This window comes from Phalacrocorax aristotelis, chromosome W (genome assembly GCF_949628215.1).
Source record: "Phalacrocorax aristotelis chromosome W, bGulAri2.1, whole genome shotgun sequence".
In the NCBI taxonomy this organism is placed as follows: Eukaryota; Metazoa; Chordata; class Aves; order Suliformes; family Phalacrocoracidae; genus Phalacrocorax; species Phalacrocorax aristotelis.
In genome coordinates this window covers 11853081-11875344 of record NC_134310.1, presented here as the reverse complement: position 1 = coordinate 11875344, position 22264 = coordinate 11853081, and the positions used below count along the sequence as shown (strand labels likewise).

At 35.9% G+C, this 22264-nt stretch overlaps 1 protein-coding gene across 4 annotated transcripts in view; it reads left to right on the top strand.

Annotated features, from left to right (window-relative positions):
• Positions 1-22264, top strand: part of LOC142049497 (poly(A) RNA polymerase GLD2-like) — a 47354-nt gene that overhangs the window by 3143 nt on the left and 21947 nt on the right. For 3 of the 4 annotated variants that reach the window (XM_075077260.1, XM_075077261.1, XM_075077259.1), the window contains 9 exons: positions 565-687; positions 2785-3034; positions 3619-3733; positions 3847-3938; positions 4680-4746; positions 9216-9285; positions 13912-13988; positions 16698-16826; positions 19556-19599. In XM_075077260.1, the coding sequence (XP_074933361.1) occupies positions 565-687; positions 2785-3034; positions 3619-3733; positions 3847-3938; positions 4680-4746; positions 9216-9285; positions 13912-13988; positions 16698-16826; positions 19556-19599 (967 nt within the window). The remainder of the gene's footprint in view (positions 1-564; positions 688-2784; positions 3035-3618; positions 3734-3846; positions 3939-4679; positions 4747-9215; positions 9286-13911; positions 13989-16697; positions 16827-19555; positions 19600-22264) is intronic. The other variant, XM_075077262.1, reaches the window with a different exon arrangement.

Here is a 22264-nt window from a genome sequence, read left to right as displayed (position 1 = left end):
GATGTTTTTCACTGTTTGACATTAAACTGCATTAAACTTTAAAAAAATAGGAAGGTGTCGTGTAAAACAGAGCTGTATCATTTCTGTTGGTGACCTGCAAGTTTTAATGGTCCCCTATGTTGTGCATAATGCTTGAGATGCCACTGCAGTGGTTAGAGTTAATAATCCACAGTTCAATTTTAAGGATATTCAATTGTACTTGTTTACTGGGGAAATCAGGGAGGAGATGAGAAGGGGAGGAAACTTTTATTCTTGGGGTTAGGTCTGAAGACACGATGGTATTCTTTAGGCTCTTAACTTTAATGCTGCCTTAAGTTAATTTTTTTGTTAACCTCTTCTTACATGTGTGCTCTGAAGAATGGCTGTTTTCTTTGTATATTTCATTTAAAAATATTTTTAAAAATATATATACTAAAACATCTCTTCATTTTGAATAGAAAGGACAGATGTATTGCTTCTAAGAAAAAAATGGCAGGTCTTACTGAGTTAAGTATTTAATTAAGAAAAAAATGCCAACCCAAACAAAAGCATCTTAGTTGTTATATAAACAATTATGGACTGTAGTTTTTCCAGGCCTCTGAGTGGGAACCTCACAACTGTTCCAGCTGTTACACTGCAGCCATTGACTTATGGAAATGGCAGTCCACTATGTGTGTCTGCAGCCCCTATATCATTCCAAGGAAGAAAGTAAGTTCTTTGTGTGTGATTAATTCTGGTTGTAATGTACTCGTGATCAAGTTTGTCTAATATAAATTTCTTGTGCAGCTTGAATTTAGTTAGCAATTGCAAGAATACGGAATAACACTTTTTTGATGAAACGGGCCATGTCATGGATCTTTAAAGCGTTCGTGTATCTACTTTTGAGAATTTTAGTATTCAGAAGTGACTTAGTATGTGTAGTTTTTCTCTTCCAACAGCTGTGGACTTACAGCACTGACTTGCATATTTTATTTTAATGCTATAATAGATCGTAGTTTGTGTGTGCTTTGACTATAAGAGGGTTTGTGTCAATAGTGTGTTCTCTTCCTGTTAATTTGTCAAGCTAAGACTGCTCCTTCAATGTTTTATGTGAATTGTGATGTTTTTCTGATGACATGCTAGATGTTTCTCCTGATTTTCTTAATAATGTGATGTTTCGCTTTTCACAAAGTGCTGAATTCAAGTTCTGTAAGTTCTTTTTTTACTTTTTAAAACAACTAAGCTTATGTGAATTTACATAGCTTCCTTTGTTACCTTAGTTATAACAGAAAAGAATTTAAGATGAATGTGTGGTTTCAGTTTCTCTTAACATTCTAGGAAAAAAAATACTTTATTCACCATATCAGTTCAGAAATAGTAGTTATGTTTGCACAGTTTTTAATAGTTCCGTGAATCAGCTGATAGGGAGGAAGCCTTGTGTAATGTCTTAAACTTTCCTGTATGCTATTTCTCTTCCAGATTTAACAGATGAGAAAATAAGTACAATTAAATATATTGTAATAAGCTATAGTTGAGTATATAACCATCACATGACCTAAAGAAGTGCCTGGTTTCACGATGTATGCATGTTTTCCTCTTGACCAGTCTGGTTTATGGAAAGCTATATTGTGTTGAGAGATTTGCAATCAACTAGTTAATCCTTAGATCTTGAGTCAACTCTTAAGGTATTTTTGCTGAAGATGAGTTCATGTAAGTTCTTTTTGGTTAAAATAAGCTGAAACAGCATCACGTTTTGATTTAATATTACGTTGTGAATTTCTTTAAGGTTGTGGGTAGGTAATGTTATCAGAACTTCACTCAGAGTTGAAAACTGAAATGGTGAGTTGAGGTCTCTTCAGATAAACTTGTGTTTAATAATACTGTTCAGGTCCCCAAAAGCTGTGTCAGCTTTTCTGACTACAAGAAATAACTGTAGTTTTATTAATAGTTAATTTATACATATGAAGATTTGATTTAATGCTTTTTTAATTAAAAAAAAAGTGTGAATACCCCCATACTGGTTAGCTCATATGTAATACTTGATGTATAAACAAAATGTGAATGTCTTGTTTTAATCTTTATTGTGAATAGACCACAGTATCCAATCACTGATCAGCTTTCAGAACAACTTTTCTTAATGAAGAGTTCAGATGCCAAGGGGCTGTCTGTAAGATCACTATATCTCTTCAGATATATTTGAATTCCTGTGATAAATGACTTAACGAGGTGATACAAGCTTGTGCTTGAAAATGAGACATTAGTTTTATGACTTGTGTAGCTTAATACAATCATTAGTTTGATTTGTCAAATGAGTAGTGGTTCTTTTTTTTGCCCAGATTAACATTTATCTGTCTGTATAATCTAAGCCTACACAGACAAATGCTAAATTTTGAATGGCTATTGTGGTAAGTTTCTTTTTCTCCCCTCCCCGCTACTTGAACTTGTCTTGTTCATCCTGGGTATTCAGAACTCACAAAACTTTCTCACTGCACTCCTGTTGATTTTTAAAGAAAAGTACACTTACATAGTCTGTATGTATCTTTTTTTTTTTTTTTAAAAAAAGTGTCTGATCATGAAAATAGTAATACCAGCATTCATCTTTTTTAGCTGTACTGCTTAACTGAACTTGCCATTTAGGTTTCAGTTGGTTAATATATACTCTTGTAAAGCAGTTGCATCAGTTCATTTCAAGGGTATCTGTATTTTTGTAGTTGTTTGTTCCCTTTCCCATTCTAGATTTATTTCACCTAATATCTAGGATGGGCATGCCTTTTGTTCTGTAGAATACTTGCTTTTAGTGAAATAGTCACTTGTTTTTTTCCTTAGGAGACTAAGTGAACAAAGTGTTCCATATGATGTCAAGCGGCAGCGATTTCATTCACCTCATCATGAAACTACTGTAGTTAACCAAGCAGTGCCTTTACCAGAAGAATGTAGGTATTCCTATCCAGGATCAATTCCATCTCCGCTGTTCCATGCATATTACATACCATGTTTAACTGGATGTGTTCCTCCATTGCGAGATGCTTTGTTTCCAGACCCTATAGAAACCATGCTCCCTGTGGCAAAAGATAAGGTAATATCTTTCTATGCCTGTGCTTTACATCTGCCTTCTGAGTAGGCAGGGTCCAATGTTTCTGTGGGAGACCACAAAAATTTCTGCAAGGTTCTTTGACAGTGTCACGGGGTCTCTATTGCTGATCTGTCATTAGAAGGAATATCAATAAATGTAGCTGCCACTATGGTCCTATATAGCCTCCTTGTGTGTTTGGTTTTGGAGCATTTGGAGGGGGTAGGTCTGTTTGCTTGTGTTGGTTGTTTTTCATACTAATTTCGGGAAATCTACATGTCTGTCAGCAGAATATATATCTGGTCTTTCACTGCTTATTCCCTGAAAGGCTGTGGATACTGATGGGGCAACGATTATTTTCTGTGAATAGACATTTTGTAACAGATTGAAAAAATTTAAATTTAAAAACTTTGCAGAAATTTCTTCTGGGGAGGTGTTCAATATGAATTCAAGTGCAGTAAAACTCGAGACAATGGAATAGATCATGTGGAACTTTTTTTTTAATGCAGTTTTCTGTTTGATGTAATTGCAACTCTGGCAGGAAAGAATGTTCAGTTCTCTTTATCTTTACTTTTTGGATGTGTGTCAAGTTAAGTCAGCAGGTTTTGGAGTTGTTTCAAGCATGTCAGCAACAGACCTGTGATTTGAACAGAAAAGAGCTTTGCAGAATAGAACTCCAGAGAGAACTTCAGTGTATTTTTCCACGTATGTTTTCAACTTGATTACTTAATATTAGTTTGAATGTTCAAGTTCACAGTTCTTTCTCTTAAACTATGATACATCACATCAGTTTTTATTCTGTGATTCTTCTGTTACAGGGAGCAAGCTCTTCTTGGTTGGGTCCTCACTGAATGGGTTTGGCACTTGTAGCAGTGATGGTGACTTGTGTTTGGTGGTTAAAGAAGAACCAGTAAGTAATTTAAAAAATATATAGTTAAACTCTATTTTTAAAATGTGTGTTCTCTTATAAGGCTGGATTCTAAAACAAGAAACAAATGTTCAAATCCTTTTGATTTAATAACATATTTTATCACTTATGAACTGTGGGTCCAATAATGTTGCAAATATGAATTTAACAGGTAAACAAAGAACAGCAAAATGGAGAAGTAAATTGCCTAAGATCTTTAAACAGTTTTCTTCATGAACTCTAACTATTTTAGATGCAGGAACAATTTTTATTAAGTACAAACTTTTATTTCTTTAAATTCATAGCCAGTAATTTTAGTGAGCAGGAATAAGAAAAATGATATGCAATGTGTCTTAAACGTTTTCTTTCACCAAAAGTACTTATGAGTAGAATTCAAGTTGAGAGAAAAGATAACAAAAAAACCCCAAACCTAAATAGAGCATAATTTTGAAAGAATTGAGACATCATTGAAAAGGAGTTAAATTTTATGTAAGTGGGGCTAGCTTTCCCTCAAGTTCTGTGATTTGTGAATGTCTGATTGGTATTTGCATATTGAATATGAATTGTTCTGTCTAGCTTTTGCTACACTAAATGTATCTGTAGACTGAGGAATGTGTTCATACTCATGTACGTGTCTTACTGCAAGAATAATTTTTTTATTTGAAAAGTAAAGCATGCTTTACTATATAAGAATAAGAAATGTAAATGGGAGATACCACTTTTTTCTTCACTATCGTATTTCAGGTAAATCAGAAGACTGAAGCAAGGCATATACTCAGCTTAGTCCAAAAACTCTTCAGTACTAAACTTTGTAAGTTCCTGGCTACGGTGAGGTGGTAAGATTACTGGTAATTCTGGAAGAAATATTGATGCATGGTTATAACTAACTTATGTAATTGCATGTTGTCTAGCTTCTAATCACAGTATGGTTTGGAGAAAAGCTATAAATATTTTGTAATGTTACTTATCTTGGTACTGATGGATAGCAATTAGAAAAACATAAGGGTTGCTTTCCAAACTAGCGGACTTCAAGAACAGGTAGCATCTAAAATGACTTTTGAATAGTGGACCACAATTGCGGGGGGTGGATTTCACCTGTTAGTGAAATCTTACTACTCTTTTAGATTGCAGTGCCTTCCTGGGGATAATACTCTAAGGATTTGTAAAATAATAATAGACCGTGTATAATTTTTTTTTTTTTGGATGACACACAGGACGGCATGGATGGATGACTTGATACAGGTGAAAAAGTTAACTTAGGTGCCTAGTGGAGAAAATTTAAATGTTGACAGTACCAGCATGTATAGGAGAAACGGGTCAATTCATAGTTCTTATAAGTTGTTGTTTAGACTCCCTTCAGATGAAGAATCCATTTGGGCAGTTCTTGACTTAAAAGTGAAAACCACCTACTTAAGAGAGGTTTTTGTGTCATCCTTTGAATTATAAAAGATCCTGTCACTTATTAATTATCAATGACTGTGTCCCCTTAGTTCTCATACTTGTGAGATTTTTTTCTTTTATGCTACTCCTTACATTGCTGTTCTGAACAATCCTGTAATGGTAAAAGGAACAAACAATAAATTTTAGACTTCAAAATATCTTCACTGGCAGGTCTGTATAACCAGATTTCAACAGCTCACTTGAGGAGAGACTTGCTATATCTATCTCAGAATAGGCATCTGATATACAATAGCAATAAATCATCAAATATTGATGTTTGCATAAGTGGTCCAGAACTTAGTCTGAGTATGCCTAGGATGCGAGTCATTCCAGCGCTGAGAAGCACAGTGATAAAATAACTGTTTTCAGGGACCAGAAAGGGAGCATCTAAATGAACTATTACCCTCTCTTTTTTTTTTTTTTTCTTCTTTCTTTCAAGAGGTGTTCTGTGACAGAGTTTTAGAAAAAAATCAAGTTTGTTTGCCAGTAGCAGAAAGACATGAGTCATGTGGGAATGTGGGAGTGATCCCTGAAGGTGTGTTTGTGCCATCACTCATTTCTGATGCTTTCCAAATTGTCTGTTATCTTGCAAGTGCCTTTAGTCAGCTTCATTTAATCAAAATGTTCTGTGGAAGGTGAGGCAGGACAAAACACTGGTGATGATATTGCTCCTGTCAGACTGTTTTCGTTGTGGTATGTAGACCTCTTAGATAATCTCCTCATAGGTTTAACATCGCTATGAGCATGAATTCCTATACCTAGCCATCTGTCCTTGTATCTGTGTATGGGTGTTCTCTGGATACAACTGATAGACAATAGTTGTTTGAAAACATTCCCCCATTCAAAATGAAAAAGCTTTTCCATATGGGTCTTTCCATTTGGATTTAGTTCACTTTACAATTTTTATCTCAACTATGTGAAGGTTTCAGTACTTCTGAAACAAGGGAGTTGCCCAGTTATTTTGATTAAATCTTATTTAGGCAAATATAATTGCTGTAATCCAAAATTTCAAAATAGCTTGTGGGTTGCTGTGTGTTTAGTTGGGTTGTTTGTTTTGGGTTGGGTTTTCTTTGGGGTGGTGGGGGTGATGGGTGTCCCCCAAGCTAGATTTCAGAAGCTAATAGATTCATATGCTTTTTCTCTGTCTCTGGGGAGATGATCTTAGCAGTATTCTTCACTGGTGTCCTGTTGGCACTCCTGTGGGTTTGTGGAGTCAGGCTTACGTGCTCAGAAATGTCTGTTCATTGTCAGCTCCAAATTGGCTGCAAAGCTCTTGTTGTGTTTTGTGTATATTTTTTTAAATGGAACTGCAGTTTCTTGTTTAATAGATTTCCTACCTTATACTGTCTTCAGAATCCCAAATGTGGGATCTACAAGTACATAAATTTGAAGAAAAACCATACAGAAATTGTAATTCTTTTAAGACGTTACTTCAACTTGAACCAGAATTCTAGATTTGCAGCCTTAAAAGGGTTAGCGTGAGTGCATGTATGCTGCAGCTGTGTACAAGCAAGTGTAAGATTTGTCTGTACCAAACTTCATTTAAGAACTGCAATTTCATTCAAACAGTATTCTGTATTTTATTGCAAGGGCTTTTTAACAACCTAAAAAGTATGAAGCTGCTTCTGATCATTATTTTCAGGTTTTGTGCTGCCCAGTTAATACATATGCTATCCTGTAATCTTGTGGAAGAAAGACTGCAGCATGTTCTCAACAAGTGTGTGAGCTGTCATTAAACATATTCTTTGCTTCACACAGGAGAACAGAAATAAACATAGTTTGGGCCAGACACAAAAGCTAACTAAATATACGTGCCAAGATGTGAGAGAAACAAGAAGGAGGAGGAAAGAAAATGTTATTTAAAACTAAGTTCTTGGGCTAGTTTTGTGAAAGAGAAAGGGCTAAAAAAGAATTATTTTTTTTTTGTAAGGAGGAGATTTGTGGCATAGGTAATGTTCTAGAGCTTTTCTAGACTTTTCCTAGACCACTGCAATTTAGGAACTTGAGAGAAGTTTTCCTAGCTGTGCCTCTCCTAACATTTTCTGCTGTTCCTGCACTCTGGTGTTCCTGTATATTTCAAAATAAGGGCTATAAGAGGAGTGATTCTCTACTTATTTCACCTTAATTCCATGATTGACTAATGGGAAACCATTCCAAAGAAAAGTCTGTCTTTTAGGTAAATCATCTTCAGAACTTTGAATGCCATCTCTCTTACCCTTTATATACAGTTAACTGTGATTGTTAGGTTAGCATTTCATTCTGGGAGGTTTGGGAAGTGGATTCAAAACTTATCTAAACTCCAGCTTATTTCAGTTTCAGGCTTGCAAAAGGTAACAAGTGTGAGCAAGGAATTTGAGCCCATCAGATTTAAAGGCTTATAGCAGAGGTTTTTCTGTGTTGCCATTCTGCATGTAGAATACTGACTGAAATGGATATGTTCTTTTTTTGTTTTTGTTTTTTTAAATGGATAAAGAATTAACTTCAGGTCAAATCTGTCCAAATGTGCATATCCATAAAACACTTTCAAAAATTCTCAGGAAAAAAAAAAGGTAAGACTAATTTTAATTGAATATTGTACAGTAGGGTTTTAACAAATCTGAAGTTGTCATCCAAATGCAGTAGAGCTGACACTCTTTAATCAAGGTTGCTATCCAAACTGGTAGAAAGATCTCTTCCCACCTGCCTGGTGAAGATCAGCTTTTATTTAAGGCTATTTTTAATCTGTACTAATCCTATCTTTGTCATGCTTATTTATGCTAATTTGAGGTTAATTTATGGAAACAAGGGGAATATGTAGTGTTTGATATGGTCAAATTCAAGTGGTCCTATGTTTTGCAACCTAAGAATTGACTAAAGCTGTGCTTTTTGCCTAAATTCATATTGTGTAACCTATGGACTCTGCTTTGTCTTTTCCATTACTTTCATGGGTGCATTTCTCATTCAGGATTATGGGCAACTACTAAATACAGCCTGAGATATTGTGAAGAACGGGGAAATCGCAGATAATGACTGATGCAGCAGTCTTGGGTTGCTAAGTGTAAAGATGTGTTTGGTCGCACTGTCTGAGTCTGGCAGAGCTTAGTATGTTTGGGTTTAGACAGTCTGGCATTGAGCCTGTGTGTCTGTACTGTGTGGATAATAATCTGAGGTGCAGTCCTGTGATTGTGTATTTATTGCATGTCCTATTGTCACTAAAGCAAAAGGCAAATAAAGCTTAATCCATCTTTCATGGAAAGCGGTGTCCTGTTTTCAGTAGTAATTCAATAGGAAGTGTCTTTCTTTGTATGTACTTTAGTCAAAGAAACCGTTCTTGAAGTTTTAAGCGTAATCAGTGCATAGTGATGATACAGTTATGTTAATATTTTTTGATCAGTAAAATGCATGACATCAACTGCAGTCTAGACATGATTAACAAGTATGCAGCTGATCATGTGCCCCTTGCTACAATGTGGTGCTGGACTTAAGTATTTGGTCATCCTGGATGGGTCTGTTCTTGCTCCCTTCTTTTTGAACCTTAATTATTCAGGATTTCTATCACAGGTACTACTCCATTCCTTATGTTCAAATTTCTTGAATATACTTCCCACAGAAAAATCTTCCACTAATGCTTTTTTCTAATATTTAGTGCTTTTTTTTTTTTCACATGTTTTCCTAGATTGTATTTTTGCTGCAGTTGCTAAGGTTACTTAGTTTAGTGCAACCCTTCTAAGAATATTTTTGCGAAATCTAATAAGCTACTATTTGAAATAGATAAGTCAGTTTGACACTAGGATTTTTTTAATTATTATTTTAAGATCAGCATCTTTCATGGAACTTAGTTGCATATTTTTTCCCTTTTAGCAAGCTACATTGAACGACCTCGGCTGATTCAAGCAAAAGTGCCAATAGTGAAGTTCAGGGATAAAGTCAGGCAAGTATTCTGTTCAACATAATTTCTTAGACTTCGATGCAGGAAAGTATCTACTGTCCATATGAGTAGTCCCACTGAAGTAATACTTTATTTGTGTTGTACTGTAGTTGGATTACAAATTTGTACAGCTAGCATACAGTGGCAGTCAGCTTACTTTTTCAATGGCCTGAAACATCTCTTGTGGTTGAGATGCTGTTTAGTTTCTGTGATGTGAATTAGTAGCGGTACATCATGTATTTCTATGGGTGATTTGTGCATAGTGGATTCTAGTTGACAGATGGTTCATGACAGGAAAACAATGGTGGGAAGAAAATTGTTGTGAAAGGTAATTTTGCTTTCTGTGCTTGCTTGCTTCCCCCTGGTGGGATGGGGGAGAGAATTGGAAGAGTAAAAGTGAGGCAACTCATGGGTTGAGATAAAGACAGTTTAATAGGGAAAGCAAAAGCTGCGTGCGGTAGCAAAGCAAGGAATTAATTCACTACTTCCCATGGGCAGGCAGGTGTTCAGCCATCTCCAGGAAAGTGGGGCTCCATCACACGTAATGGTTACTTGGGAAGACAAATGCCATCGCTCCAAAAGTCCCCCCTTCCTCCTTCTTCCCCCAGCTTTATATACTGAGCATGATGCCATATGGTCTGGAATATCCCATTGGTCAGTTTGGGTCAGCTGTCCTGGCTGTGTCCCCTCCCAGCTTCTTGTGCACCTGGCAGAGCATGGGGAGCTGAAAAAGTCCTTGACCAGTGTAAGTGCTACTTAGCAACAGCCAAAACATCTCCCCATTATCACCACTGTTTCCATTACAAATCCAAAACACAGCCCCATACTAGCTGCAGTGAAGAAAATTAACTCTATCCTAGCTGAAACCAGGACATGATGACATTTGTTTTCTTGATTAAAATTTTTTGTTCATTTTAGCAAAATGTATTCTGCTGTCTTCTAGGGAGATATTCTGTGTTTAACAAAGTGTAGTATTGCATGTTCTATTTACAGTGTTAGGTACTAATTCTATGGCTTTTTTTTTTTTTTAGAAGGGGAAAGTAATTGGACAGAAGTTGTTGTATTGTATTCATTTTATCTTCATTATAAAGACATGAAAATAAATAATCAAGAGGGATGTAGTAGGACATGACAATGTATTCCTTATCGTGTGTGATAAAAGTACCTGCCATAGAGGAAAAAACTTTTCCAAAGCACTCAAATTGGTTGGGAGTCTGAGTAATGTTAAAATCTTCCTATATTTATGGGCTTATATTTTGTAAGAATTATGTGTATCACCTTCATGTAATAACATGGTTTGACTATTATTTGTAAATAGGACTTTGAACAACTTCCTTGTATCTATTTATCTTATCCTGCCCACATGCTTCTAAAATTCACGATATGCTTTTATCATGGCAGAAACCCTGCTCTGATAAAACTGAATCTGTCATGTTTACACTTTGAGCTAATAAATATCCATTTAAGCTATTCTTGCATCTGAGATATTATATAATACTTGCTAGGGTTTTGTTATATACTTTTTTCATTTACACCTAATCCCATATTTACTTCTGTATACTTTCCTGTCTTTTAAAAATGTGAATTTTTTTTTTAACTGATAAGTTTCTCCTCTAACAGTACAGAAGGTTGTTTCTCTCATGGTTTCTGAAAGTATTAACACACAAATTTTAGCTTGACAAGTTTATGGCTTAGCTACTTATAACAATATTAGTTTTCATGGATAAGTTATATGGTAATTCAAGATTTTTTTACCAGGAATAAATCATGGAGCTATAGCAAGAATATTTTTTTCCAATTTAACATCAGAAAATTAACTTTAAAAAGAAACCTTAAGTATGGAAGTGATTATGTCAGAAGATGGAAGTATTTTGTAGGCATTTATAGTCCATACTGCTGTCACTTTTAAAACAAAACAAACAAAAAAAGTCATGATATTAATATACCTTAGAGACAGGATTTAAAGAACTCTTTATTTCCTACTAAATCAAAGTATTATCTTATACTAGAAGCTGCCTATTACTTTTTTTTTTTTTTTGAGAAAAATCAGTGCTGTTCACCATCTGGCTTTCTGTGTTGGTTCTTTTTGGAAGAAGGGAGTGGGGTGGGGGGGAATGACATGACTTTGGGTTGGGGTTTTTTGTTTGGTGTGGGGTGTGGTTCCCCCCCAGTTATCTTTCTCTTATGTACCCTGTCACCTCCATCCATGTTTTGTCTTTTTATTTAAAGCATCTGTCTTTCTAGTCCTTATCAGCTTTTGTCTTTCCTAGGCTCACACATATACATAAATGCACAGTCACTAGTTGTTGTTTTTTTTCCAGAGGTATTAAAAATGGTTTGGATATTCTGTACCCAGGGGACTAAGCTTGTTTTGGCCAAAACCAGAAACTAAACATAACAAGTTTCCTGTGAAAGCCAATTCTCTTGATGGCCAGCTGCTGGGAGAAGGTGGTAGGATTCAATGGGCGCTCTCAGCCTCTGGATTCTAATGTGTTGTCACTGGTCCATATATATTTGAAAATTACCATTTCCTACTTATTTTGACTTGGTGAAAGGAGAAAACATTCAGTTTGTGTGTTCTCCTTTTTCATTTTAAAGGGTTTGTTTGGTTTTGTGGTGGTTTTATTTTGTGTTTTTTTTTTTAATGCTATAACAGTAAGGAAAGATCCATTGCATGTAAAGACTTCTTATCTTTTTTTTTTGTAGTCTTTCCCAGGTGTGCTGGTTTTGGCTGAGAAGGGGTTAATTCTCCTCACTGTGGGGGTCGGCTACCTTTCCAGCTTCCCGCCCTCTGCCGCGTGGCGGGGGGGGGGGGCTGGGAGGGGCGGGGCCGTGGTGGGGGCGGCTGACCCCGACTGGCCAATGGCAGGTTCATTCCATACCATGTGACACCATGACCGGTATATTAAGGGGGGGCAGGTTGCGGCTCGGGGGCGGCGTTGCGTGCGGTTTGTTTCGGCGGTTCGTTCCCCTCCTTCCCCCCCCCCCCCCCCTCTCCCCCCGGGGCTTTGCGCCTCTCGTTGTTCTCCTTTACATTGCATTTCTGTTGTTGTTTCTTTTAATTTTAATTATTAAACTGTTCTTATCCCAACCCATGAGCGTTACCCTTCTGATTCTCTCCCCCATCTACCGGTGGGGGAGTGAGCGAGCGACTGTGTGGGGCTGAGCTGCCGGCTAAAGCACGACACCAGGAAATAATTCCAGTGCTGGCTCTGCTACCAGACAAGCCTTTGATTAATTAACAAGATTTCTGTACTATGGAGGATGAAAAAGCTTCCTCTTCTGCTACATTTGATGTGCAGTTGACTCTCTTCCTCTCCTTTAGCACTTTTGCTAGAATTTGAGTCCCAACAGTACAAAACCTTTTTCACTTGCCATAATTGCAACATCTATTAAATGTTTGTATTAAAGTACAATATAACTGCAATGGAACTTCTTTAATCAGTGTCTGGTAAATAGTAATCTTGTCAATTGGGGTTAATTGGAATTACATATGCAGCTTGACATACTTTATTATATTTGCATATACAACTGATATTCATACTGGTTTTTACACTTATTTTTACATTTGTCAGGCAGTAGCTCAAGCTTGTTTATTTCCTGTACTGTTAGATGTTTTAAGATGGTAGTATCAAACAAGTCATGCTTGATATTAATTCAGGTTTAAAACTGTGTTATACCTGTGATGCAAAGAATGTTTTAATGTAGTTGATGTCAAAAACCTGTTGTAGGCATCAAGTTAATGTTTTATCTAGTTTAATAAATTCTAGGTCTATGTTCCCCTTAAAATAGTTCAAGAGAATCCAAAGGAATGTTCAGGCAAACAACTATGTGAGTGAGACTTGGATATATAAAATTGAAATAGCTGTACATAGCAGATAGCTACTGGTTTGGCAACAATAGGTTGCTCTTGTTGTGAGTTAAAATGTTGCTATGGCTTATTGACTATGAATTTAATATTGTTTCTTGAGTACTGTGAGCAGTTAAGCTCTATATGCAGTATGAAATTCAAATTGGAGGGGGATATAAGTAAAGCAGGTAGTGCTTGTTTGCCTTGTTCTTATTTGCTGTTAACAGTATGAAACGGTTATTAAAAATTGCATGCTCTGAAACGGTTACAATTCAGAAGTTTCTTTACACAGTATGTGCCACTTACTAATAAACAGTTTTCATCTCCAAGTGCTTGCTGATTTATCTCAGACCATCATTGCAGAAAAGAGATTCTTACCTTTTGACCTCTTCTCAGTTCATTGGTATGATTAGCTAAACTAATACCTCAATCCCTCCTGGCATCAAAAGTTGTCCATACTAAATCATGTATTGTCTAGTTAGGAGAAAGATTTGTTAAAAATCTACAAATTATTTTATATATTATGTTGTCCTAAGGTCTAGATTTGGATCTACATGTATTTTCTATGTAAAACAAGAACCTACATTTTGATAACAATGGAATTCAAGTATATAAACAATTCAAGTACTATAAACAAAAAGAGTAGAAATCACAGCATCAAAACTCTGAAGAAAGTGACAGAGGTAGAGAAATAACTAAGATAATACTCTAGAAACTAAGTAGGTAAATATTCTGAAATTGAATATCTGATGATTGATTCTTTTTCTTCTCACCAACAGCTGTGTGGAGTTTGACTTGAATGTAAACAATATTGTAGGAATAAGAAATACATTCCTTCTGAGAACCTATGCATACAGTAAGTTTTTAATATATTATTTCTATAAACTTTGCTTTTTGAATTTGTATTTTTGTATTGATAGACTATTAAAATTAAGTTGAATGTATTAGGTTACTATATATAATTACCGTTAGCTGCATTAGATAGCTTTAAGGTAACTTCTTGTTCACTATAAATGTATGGAGAAAACTGATATATCAGCTAAGTATGTTTTTAATTAAATATAATATTCAGAAGATAACAAGGAGTCTTCATATTAAGGTCCACATATCTACTACAGGGGCTGCTTCAGTCTTCTGCAGATGATGAGATCACTATACTAATGACCATCTCATGGTGTAATCTCCAGTTTCTTTTATTTCTTTACAGCCACTGATAGATATGTGTGGCTGATAGCTAGCTGTGACTGTATGCTGTTACAGAGTCTTTCCTTAGGAAAGCCAAAATACTGCTTCAGTTTTTATACTAACCCCAAAACAAAACTGATTTGTGTCTCCTCAGGAGTCTGTTTTACTATCTCTTCCTGAAATGCAGACTTCTAAAGGGGAAGTAATAAGAACAACACTCTTAGTGCTAAGCTAAGCTTTTCTTTCTTAGCATCACAATGTCATTTGGCAGATAAATACATAAGGAGGGGGCCTTAGAAGAAGGCTGCTTCTTCTAGGCCATCTGTGCTGCTGCTTTCACCACCTTCTTCAGTTCTTGCATACAGGAATTCCTTTCTCTTTAAGGTAGGAAGCTATTAGTAGAAGTTACCTTTACTAGTTAGTTTTGACTGTTTCAAGCAGAGTAGTTTGTGTTTCATATTCACATTATTAAAATTTTATTAATTTATTTAAAATATTAAAAATCACTTAAAATTTGTGTGGCTGAAGGGCTTTACCCTGCATCGGAGAGAAAAAAAAAAAGAAATTACCTCTCATGTGGAAGATGTATGGGTATCTCCTGTTCCATTAGAACAAATTAGATGCTTAGGCAGACAAGGGACTGGTTATCTTAGCATGATTAAAAAAAATAATAAATATTTCTGTGGATGTTGTTCTGTCTTTAAAATCAGCCCTTCTACGTTGGTGCATAGGTATTATAGAAAACATCAAAGATGATGTGGCAAAGTGAAGGAGAATGCCTCCAAAAGGGGGAAATGTAGGTAGATAGGTAACTGAAGTTGATGCTGTTGTGTTATCAGTTAGTTGCCTAAGGAGGCATGTCTGCAATTAAATCAGCAGTTGATGGTTGGGATTTTTCAGTTGAAGCTGGACCTTTTAGCTTTGAGCAAATGACATTACTGAGCACTTTCTTGAGGGGGTAGCTTGTTGACTGATGAAAGAGCATCAGGACAAGTTTACTGCCTGTGTTACTTTGTTATATGCTAATTACGGGTACTAGCAGACAGAAGACCTTATCTCAGAATGAGGTCAACTAAAAAGAGATCTCTTCTACTGTGTCACAAAAAAGAGAGTCCACTTTAGAATTTGAGCCTGTTTGTATTTCTCTCTCATGGAAGAATCCTATTCCAGTTAATGCATGTTCATATGATGCCTGTACAGTAATTCTTCTGTATCTCACAGTGTAGTAGTAGTCATATCTCTTCGTTCAACCTCTGGTGCATAATGTAGGGGATGAGATGACTGGTGGTAAGGAGTTTTCTTTCTAAGAGGTCTTCTGGATCTAGGACATGCATTCCGAGGAGTAGCACTTTCAGGGGCATGTGTGCTGACCCGCTGCAAATAGGTTGTGAGGAAAATACCATGCTTGGTAGGATTTTCAGAATAATGGAGAACACAGCAACTGGTACTGGTGCTATTGTAGAATGTTTCTTGTCCTGGATGAAGTAATTACCTATTGATGTATTCCTGTCCTGATGTGCAGAATACAAAACTTTGTACAATGATGTCAGGTTAGAAAAGATATTCCAAAACATATAAGGCATTGTAAGGCAGCTGACTGAGCTGATAATCTGTTTCCATGTATCTGCAAATAATAAATTAAGTATGCTGTAAGGTCCCTAGGAGGTAGTGGTGAGTGACATCTCCCTATAACACATCACAACCTTCATGAGAAAGCTGTCTATATTTCCCAGAAATTCAGATGATCATAGCTGGAATATGACTGTATTTATGTCTTTACTCATGAAAAGCACATCTTGATTTAATGTGTTACTGTATCTAACAATCTCATCTACAAAAAAAAAAAAAGCTGTTGAGGACAAGGCAAATTTTAAATTTAATGTTTGGATGCAGGGATTACTACTTTTGTGGATCCTGAAGGAAAACTTAAGAATGAGCTGTGTCCTCCAACCAGAAGAATTCTTTTCCCTGCCCTCAAAGGTTATTAAATCTAAATTTTTTCTTATTTAGATTATATCTGTCCTGGCAGCAAGTTAATTCAGGGAATTAGTGCAATGAACTGGAGAGAACTTAATGAAGTAGTGTCACGTTCTACTTTTGACTGATGCATTGTTTTGTCTTATCTGCAAGTTACCTGGCATACCCCTTGTAATATATCTGTGGATCTTACTATTCAGACTGTTTTCAAATGTGAATATTTTTTCTGATTTTTATAAGATGAATAGTAGTTGTAGAATAACTAAGGAAATTCTATAAAATAATTACAAAAGGTAACCTTAGAATACAAGAGTATTGATCAAGTAGGAACAAATACTGATTGATTGCTGTCTAGTTAAATGTGGTGGGTTTTTTTTTTTAGAAGCATTTGTTTTATTTGCAGTTGAGAATAGAGTTCGTCCCTTAGTGCTGGTTGTTAAGAAGTGGGCGAGTTACCGAGACATAAATGATGCCAGTTGTGGTACTTTAAGCAGCTATACTCTTGTGTTGATGGTTTTGCACTATTTACAGAGTAAGTATTTTTCTTTTTTTCTTGTTGAAATAATCCCTTTTAAGTTCATATTTGTGTAGTTTTCACTCTTAACTCCTGCCAGTGTTTAATCTTCTACACAGAAAAATCTGAAAATAAAGTGCTCCATTTCCTTAGTGCTGTGTTTTTATTTAACAAGTGGACCTCTTCTCTGGAGGTAGTTACCAGCTTTAAAAAGGAAAAAAAAAAAAAAATCGACATACCTGCAGGACACTGTAACTGTAAAATAAACTCAAGCTCTAGTTAACGAAATCTTATTTTCTTGTAATGTGCTGATTGTTCTTGTTCATGTTATCTTAATGACAGCTGGTTCTTAACGTCTTATGATTATATCTGTGGACATATTGGGTATGCTCTCACTTTAGACTTCTTTCTTTGTCAGTTTGTGTAGGTTTTAAATTTTTTTATCAGATAGAAAGAGCAATGCTTAGTTCCTCTGACAGCTTGTTTGGCCTGGAGTGTAGATACTTGCTGTAAAGTGGGTAGCCAACTATTTATTAGTCTCAAGATTGCACTACACCCACTCTGTACTAGGGTGGAAAGCTTTTTATGATAGTTGACTCAAGCTGTTGACTTGCTTTCAGCTGAACAGTATCTGTAGTAGAGGACCTAAGAGGGTGTTTTTGTCTGTTTGGGATCCAGTTGACTAGGTTACTAGTCTGGTGCTCATTTTAAAAAAAAAAAAAACAAAAACAAAAAAAAACCAACCAACCAAAAAAACCCTGTTGATTTGGAGGAGGTGAAATGGCAAGCAACTTAAAAATGAAAAGACCAAAGTGATTATTAGATACAAGATTGAAAATGTTGGGAGCAACTGGATGCTATGCGAAGGTGAAGCACAAACAGGAGAGGAGAAAAAGTATCTTTACGTGGTCTAGCAATGAGTGACCATCTCAACAGTGACTTGATAAGCATTTGATAGTGTTACGTTTTTAATGGAAAATAATTCCTTTCATACAAAACTGTGCAGTCAGCTGCCTGGGAAGGATCAGCAGTCTGCAGGCCAAAGAGGAGCTATTACCAGTGCTTTATCAGTCTTTTCTGCCAAAAAAAAGGCTGAAGTGTGGCTCTGGACATGTATCTGGCACCAGCTGTTTAGATTCTGATGTTTTATTTGTGCAGATTTTAACTTTTTTTCACTTCTGCTACTGAAAGCAGCTTGTGTCCTAGTCATAGAATTTTCTAATAGGGCTTTTGTTGATGTTACTTGGGGGGGGGGAAGCTTTCTTTATCAGTAAATAGTATCCCCGTCTTCACTAGACAAACTTCTTTCCTTTATTAATCCATTTCCATATTCTCATACTTGTGTGGAAGTCTTTTGAATCTAAGGTTAGTGTGTCTTGAGTTTATTTTGTAGATACATCAGTCTTGTGCATGAACTTTCCTCCAGGTAACAGGTCTATCTTGTACAGTAGGAAAAGGAAAACGCATGTGACAAGGGGTAACTTCCCCTTAACTCCATCCTCCTAATATATTATGCAGACCCTGATGAAATATCTTGATTGCTCATATTGCTCAGATTTTGTTGCCTTTTCTTTCATTATGGCAGATAATTGGAAAATATCCAAGATCTTGTAGAAATAAGCTGTTCATTTTGTTTGTGGGTGTTTAGAAATTTTAAAAAATTATTATTAAAGCAGCTGTGATCATATTCTTAGCAATCCTGCTAGATAATATAGTATACTCTTTGAAGATATCTCAAGCATGTTCTAAGAATTCTGCTGTTCTGATTCTTAGTCCCTATGGAAAAAGGATTCTGTAACATCTCTTACCCTGTGAGACCTTGTCTGAAGGGTGAATTAAGTCCCAAGTCTAAGTCCTGTGTGCTGAACTTAATTATTCTTCTCCCTAGTAAATTATATAAAACAATTGTTTAAAAAGACATGCTGAAGACATGATGTTGAAGCTTTAGTACGAGGAGTGTTCTAACAGTTCTGTAGCTGCTCTAAGGCTCGAGTAGGATGTGAATACTTTAGATGGTGCCATAGATAGAATAAAATTCTAACCTGGGAGAGAAAGGTTTTTTCCCCATTACTTGTATTGTGCAATATATGCTTTCCCTATCCATGACTTTCATAAGTTACAGACATTAATGATATTAACAAACACAAAATAAACTAAACAATTGTATGACCTTTAACCTGTTTGCCATTCAGTAGACCAGCTAAAGGCATTAGACTGTATTTATGTGTATTATGGGGATTTTGCTAGCAATTGTTGCTGAGTGGGTTGGGTGTTACTTTTATCTTTGGGTTACTTTTGGAGACTCGGTATCTAATACTTTGCAGCTGAAGAATGTGTACTTATGCAGTATCTGGAGACTTCCTGTGCTGTGATAGAATCATATTAGATGTAGGGGGGGGAAAAATGAATGAAGCTCTGATTTCCTTTAGGGAATCCTAAACTAGTTTCTTATAGCCATGAATTTCAAAAGTCAACTCATACCCAGCTGCTGTAGAGTCTCTCATGTCTTCTGCAAATAGCAGTATCTTAGTAACAGCTTCCCTTTAGTTGAATTAACCTCTTATACTACTATATACAAGATATAGTAACAGAAAGATTTGTGGAATAACTTATTTTACAAAATACACAAAAGTGAAGTTCTTGAATGTTTCTAAGATAGAATTTCAGTACAACTCTGGTGTAGTTGATATGATATTGTTACCCAGGAATTACATGAATCACAGCAACTGTTAACTTTTTTTTTATAGCCCTACCTGAACCCATCCTTCCATCCCTCCAAAAAAATTATCCAGTAAGTGTTTATGAATTTAATACATCATATATGTGTATGAAGCTGCTTATCTAAAATATGTGAATTCATAAATATCTCTAATGGGTTAAGTTAAACACAGTCTGTAAGCCTGGTCATTGATAACCTTTTTCACACAAGTTTAGTGTATTTGCTGCTTTTGATCATTTCTTTAGTGAAAACAGTTTGTTATATATGAGAAATTTACAGCTGTGTTTGAAACAGAGTGCTAATGAGAGCTGCTGACCTAATTCTCTCTGTGCTGGCCTGAAAATATTCCTGTCATCTTAACTTTCTGATTCTTATTTATTAATATGTTAAGTAGTGTTGTTTCTATCCAACTGTGGTGTTTCAGAATTCCATACCTTCCCACAGCTGTTGAGTTGATTAATATTTCTGGGTACAGAGTGTGAATGATATATGTTTTACTAAGGAGACTTCTGAGATCTCACAAAATTGGGCTTCAGTGAGCCTTAATCTAAGGAAGATTATCTAGAAATAACAGCTACCATCTTAAATATTTGTCCAGGAACAAAAGAGCTATTGCTGAATAGTTCTATGCTTTAACTAATTTAGAGAAATACCTAATTCCTTCTTCCTTACCTTTCCTTTCATGTGTCACTCCTTACATTTTTTCTTTTATTCATAGTTGCTATAGTTCGATGTTCCTATCTATGTTTTTTCTACTGTGCTGAAGTAGTATCAGAAAACCATTCTTTCCTTTGCATATACTTCCTATAATGCTGAAATGGGAATGTACTGTACATCAGGGAGAAAATACTGTGGTGTCAGCCATCTTGGGTAATTAGCATAATCAAGATGCAGAAGAAAGCTTTGAGCTATAGTGAACTGCTATTTCTGTTTTGTAACCCTGCTTAGGTATACCTGTGCTAAATTTTTATGGTCTTTATTTTTTCTCTGATTTTTTTTTTACTGTACTGTGTACCTTCTAATCTCTTCATTGATATTGCTTAAAAGCATTTGAAGCTGTCTTTAATTTCTTGTACACCTAGCTTTATCTGGTGGGTTTTTTTAATTACTAAATTTGCTAATTATATTTTCCTAAAGCTCATATACTTTTTAAAGTTTTTAAATTATTATTTATTTTTAAGGGTGTTTTATTTTAGTTTTATGTAGCATGTAATTTAAAGAAAAGAATCAGTAATTTTGACTTCTTTGTAATAATAATTCAAACATTCATTTTTGTAGTTTGAACTGTATAAATGCCTTCAGAGTACTACACAAATATTAATGGTTTAAATTATTAAAGCAAGAGTGTACAATACCATAAGCTGAAAAATCTGATTAATTTGTACTAAATGCGAGGTTTCATCTTGTGTCCTGTGAAAGTGGTAAATCAGTTGCAGGTTCCTGTGTTTTTATTCCTACAGCAGTGTTCTAGCATTTTTTTTACCCTGTTTCGACATAGATTTCTTTGTTGGTTATCTTGCCTTGCATTAGTATGGACAAATATTCTAGGATGACTAATTAATAAAATAAAAAGAATATTTTATACATGCTTACTGTAAAACCAAAGTGAAACTATGGATCAGGACACAAAAAAAATTATGCTAGAAATTTGCAGATATGTTTTTAGTCTACTGTCTCTATTAGGAATATAATTAAGTGTTTAAAATGTGCTGTGAAAGTTACAATTTCCAAATACTGATACTGCAAAGAAACTTAAAATGAAAATGAGAAATACACCAAAACGATTCTGGTCTTATAGCTTGCAGTAATAACTACAAAGTATGGGCAAATGTCAGTACCCAAAGAAACCATATATTTTTTTCTCGTGGTTGTAGCTAGTCAAAGCTGTGTGTCCGTTCTAATACTGCACATAAATGCTGCTGCTTCCCTTCTGAAACAAACCACCCTACTTACAGTCTGTGGTTTTTTTGTTTGTTTTTTTCAAATCAAATTTGCAGCTCTTTCTGCAGTTTGAAAATACTTCTGTGCTTTGAAAGAAACTGCTTGTTTAAAATTGTAGGTGCTGCGTAAGAGAGACATACTTACCTTGAGCGAGAAACAAAAAGCAGATTCTGTGACTTGGTATATCCCTACTGCAGATGTGAAGGGTGAGAAGTCCTGGAAAGCCACCAGATCTGACCACCTGTGCATTCTGTTGCCATGGGGGAGTCTCCAGCTGGCACCGAACTGATGTTTTGCAACTGCTACTTTAGAGGGAATGTTGGAGCATATCAGATGTGGGGTTGGATTCCGGGGCTTCCTGGCCCCCTAGCCAGATGGGGTAGATGAGTAGCCTACAAAATGTGTTGATCGGTTCTGAAGCTTATATAGAACTCGCCTCTGAGTCATAACTTTCACAGATAAGCTCTGGAGAACCTGTGGTGGCTTAGGCCACTACTGCTTCTGGTTGTTTTGCCTGTGTATTTGCCAGAGGTGAACACTGCTGCAACTGGGAGTCAGATGGGAATGTGTGCTTCAGTCTCCAGTGTTCCAGAGCAGCCTGGTGTATTGGCTTAAATCCAGATGGAGCCAAGTCTCCACTAGTGCTCTGGATTGTGAACTTTATGGACTCCAGCATGAGCATGTTTTTGTTTCTGCTTTCTCAGCTTCATGAGCAGTTGTATCTTACAAAGGGCTGGGGCAGAAGATGGGATGGTGCTTACAGTAGCTACTTCATGCATGGGAGTCAGTTGGACAG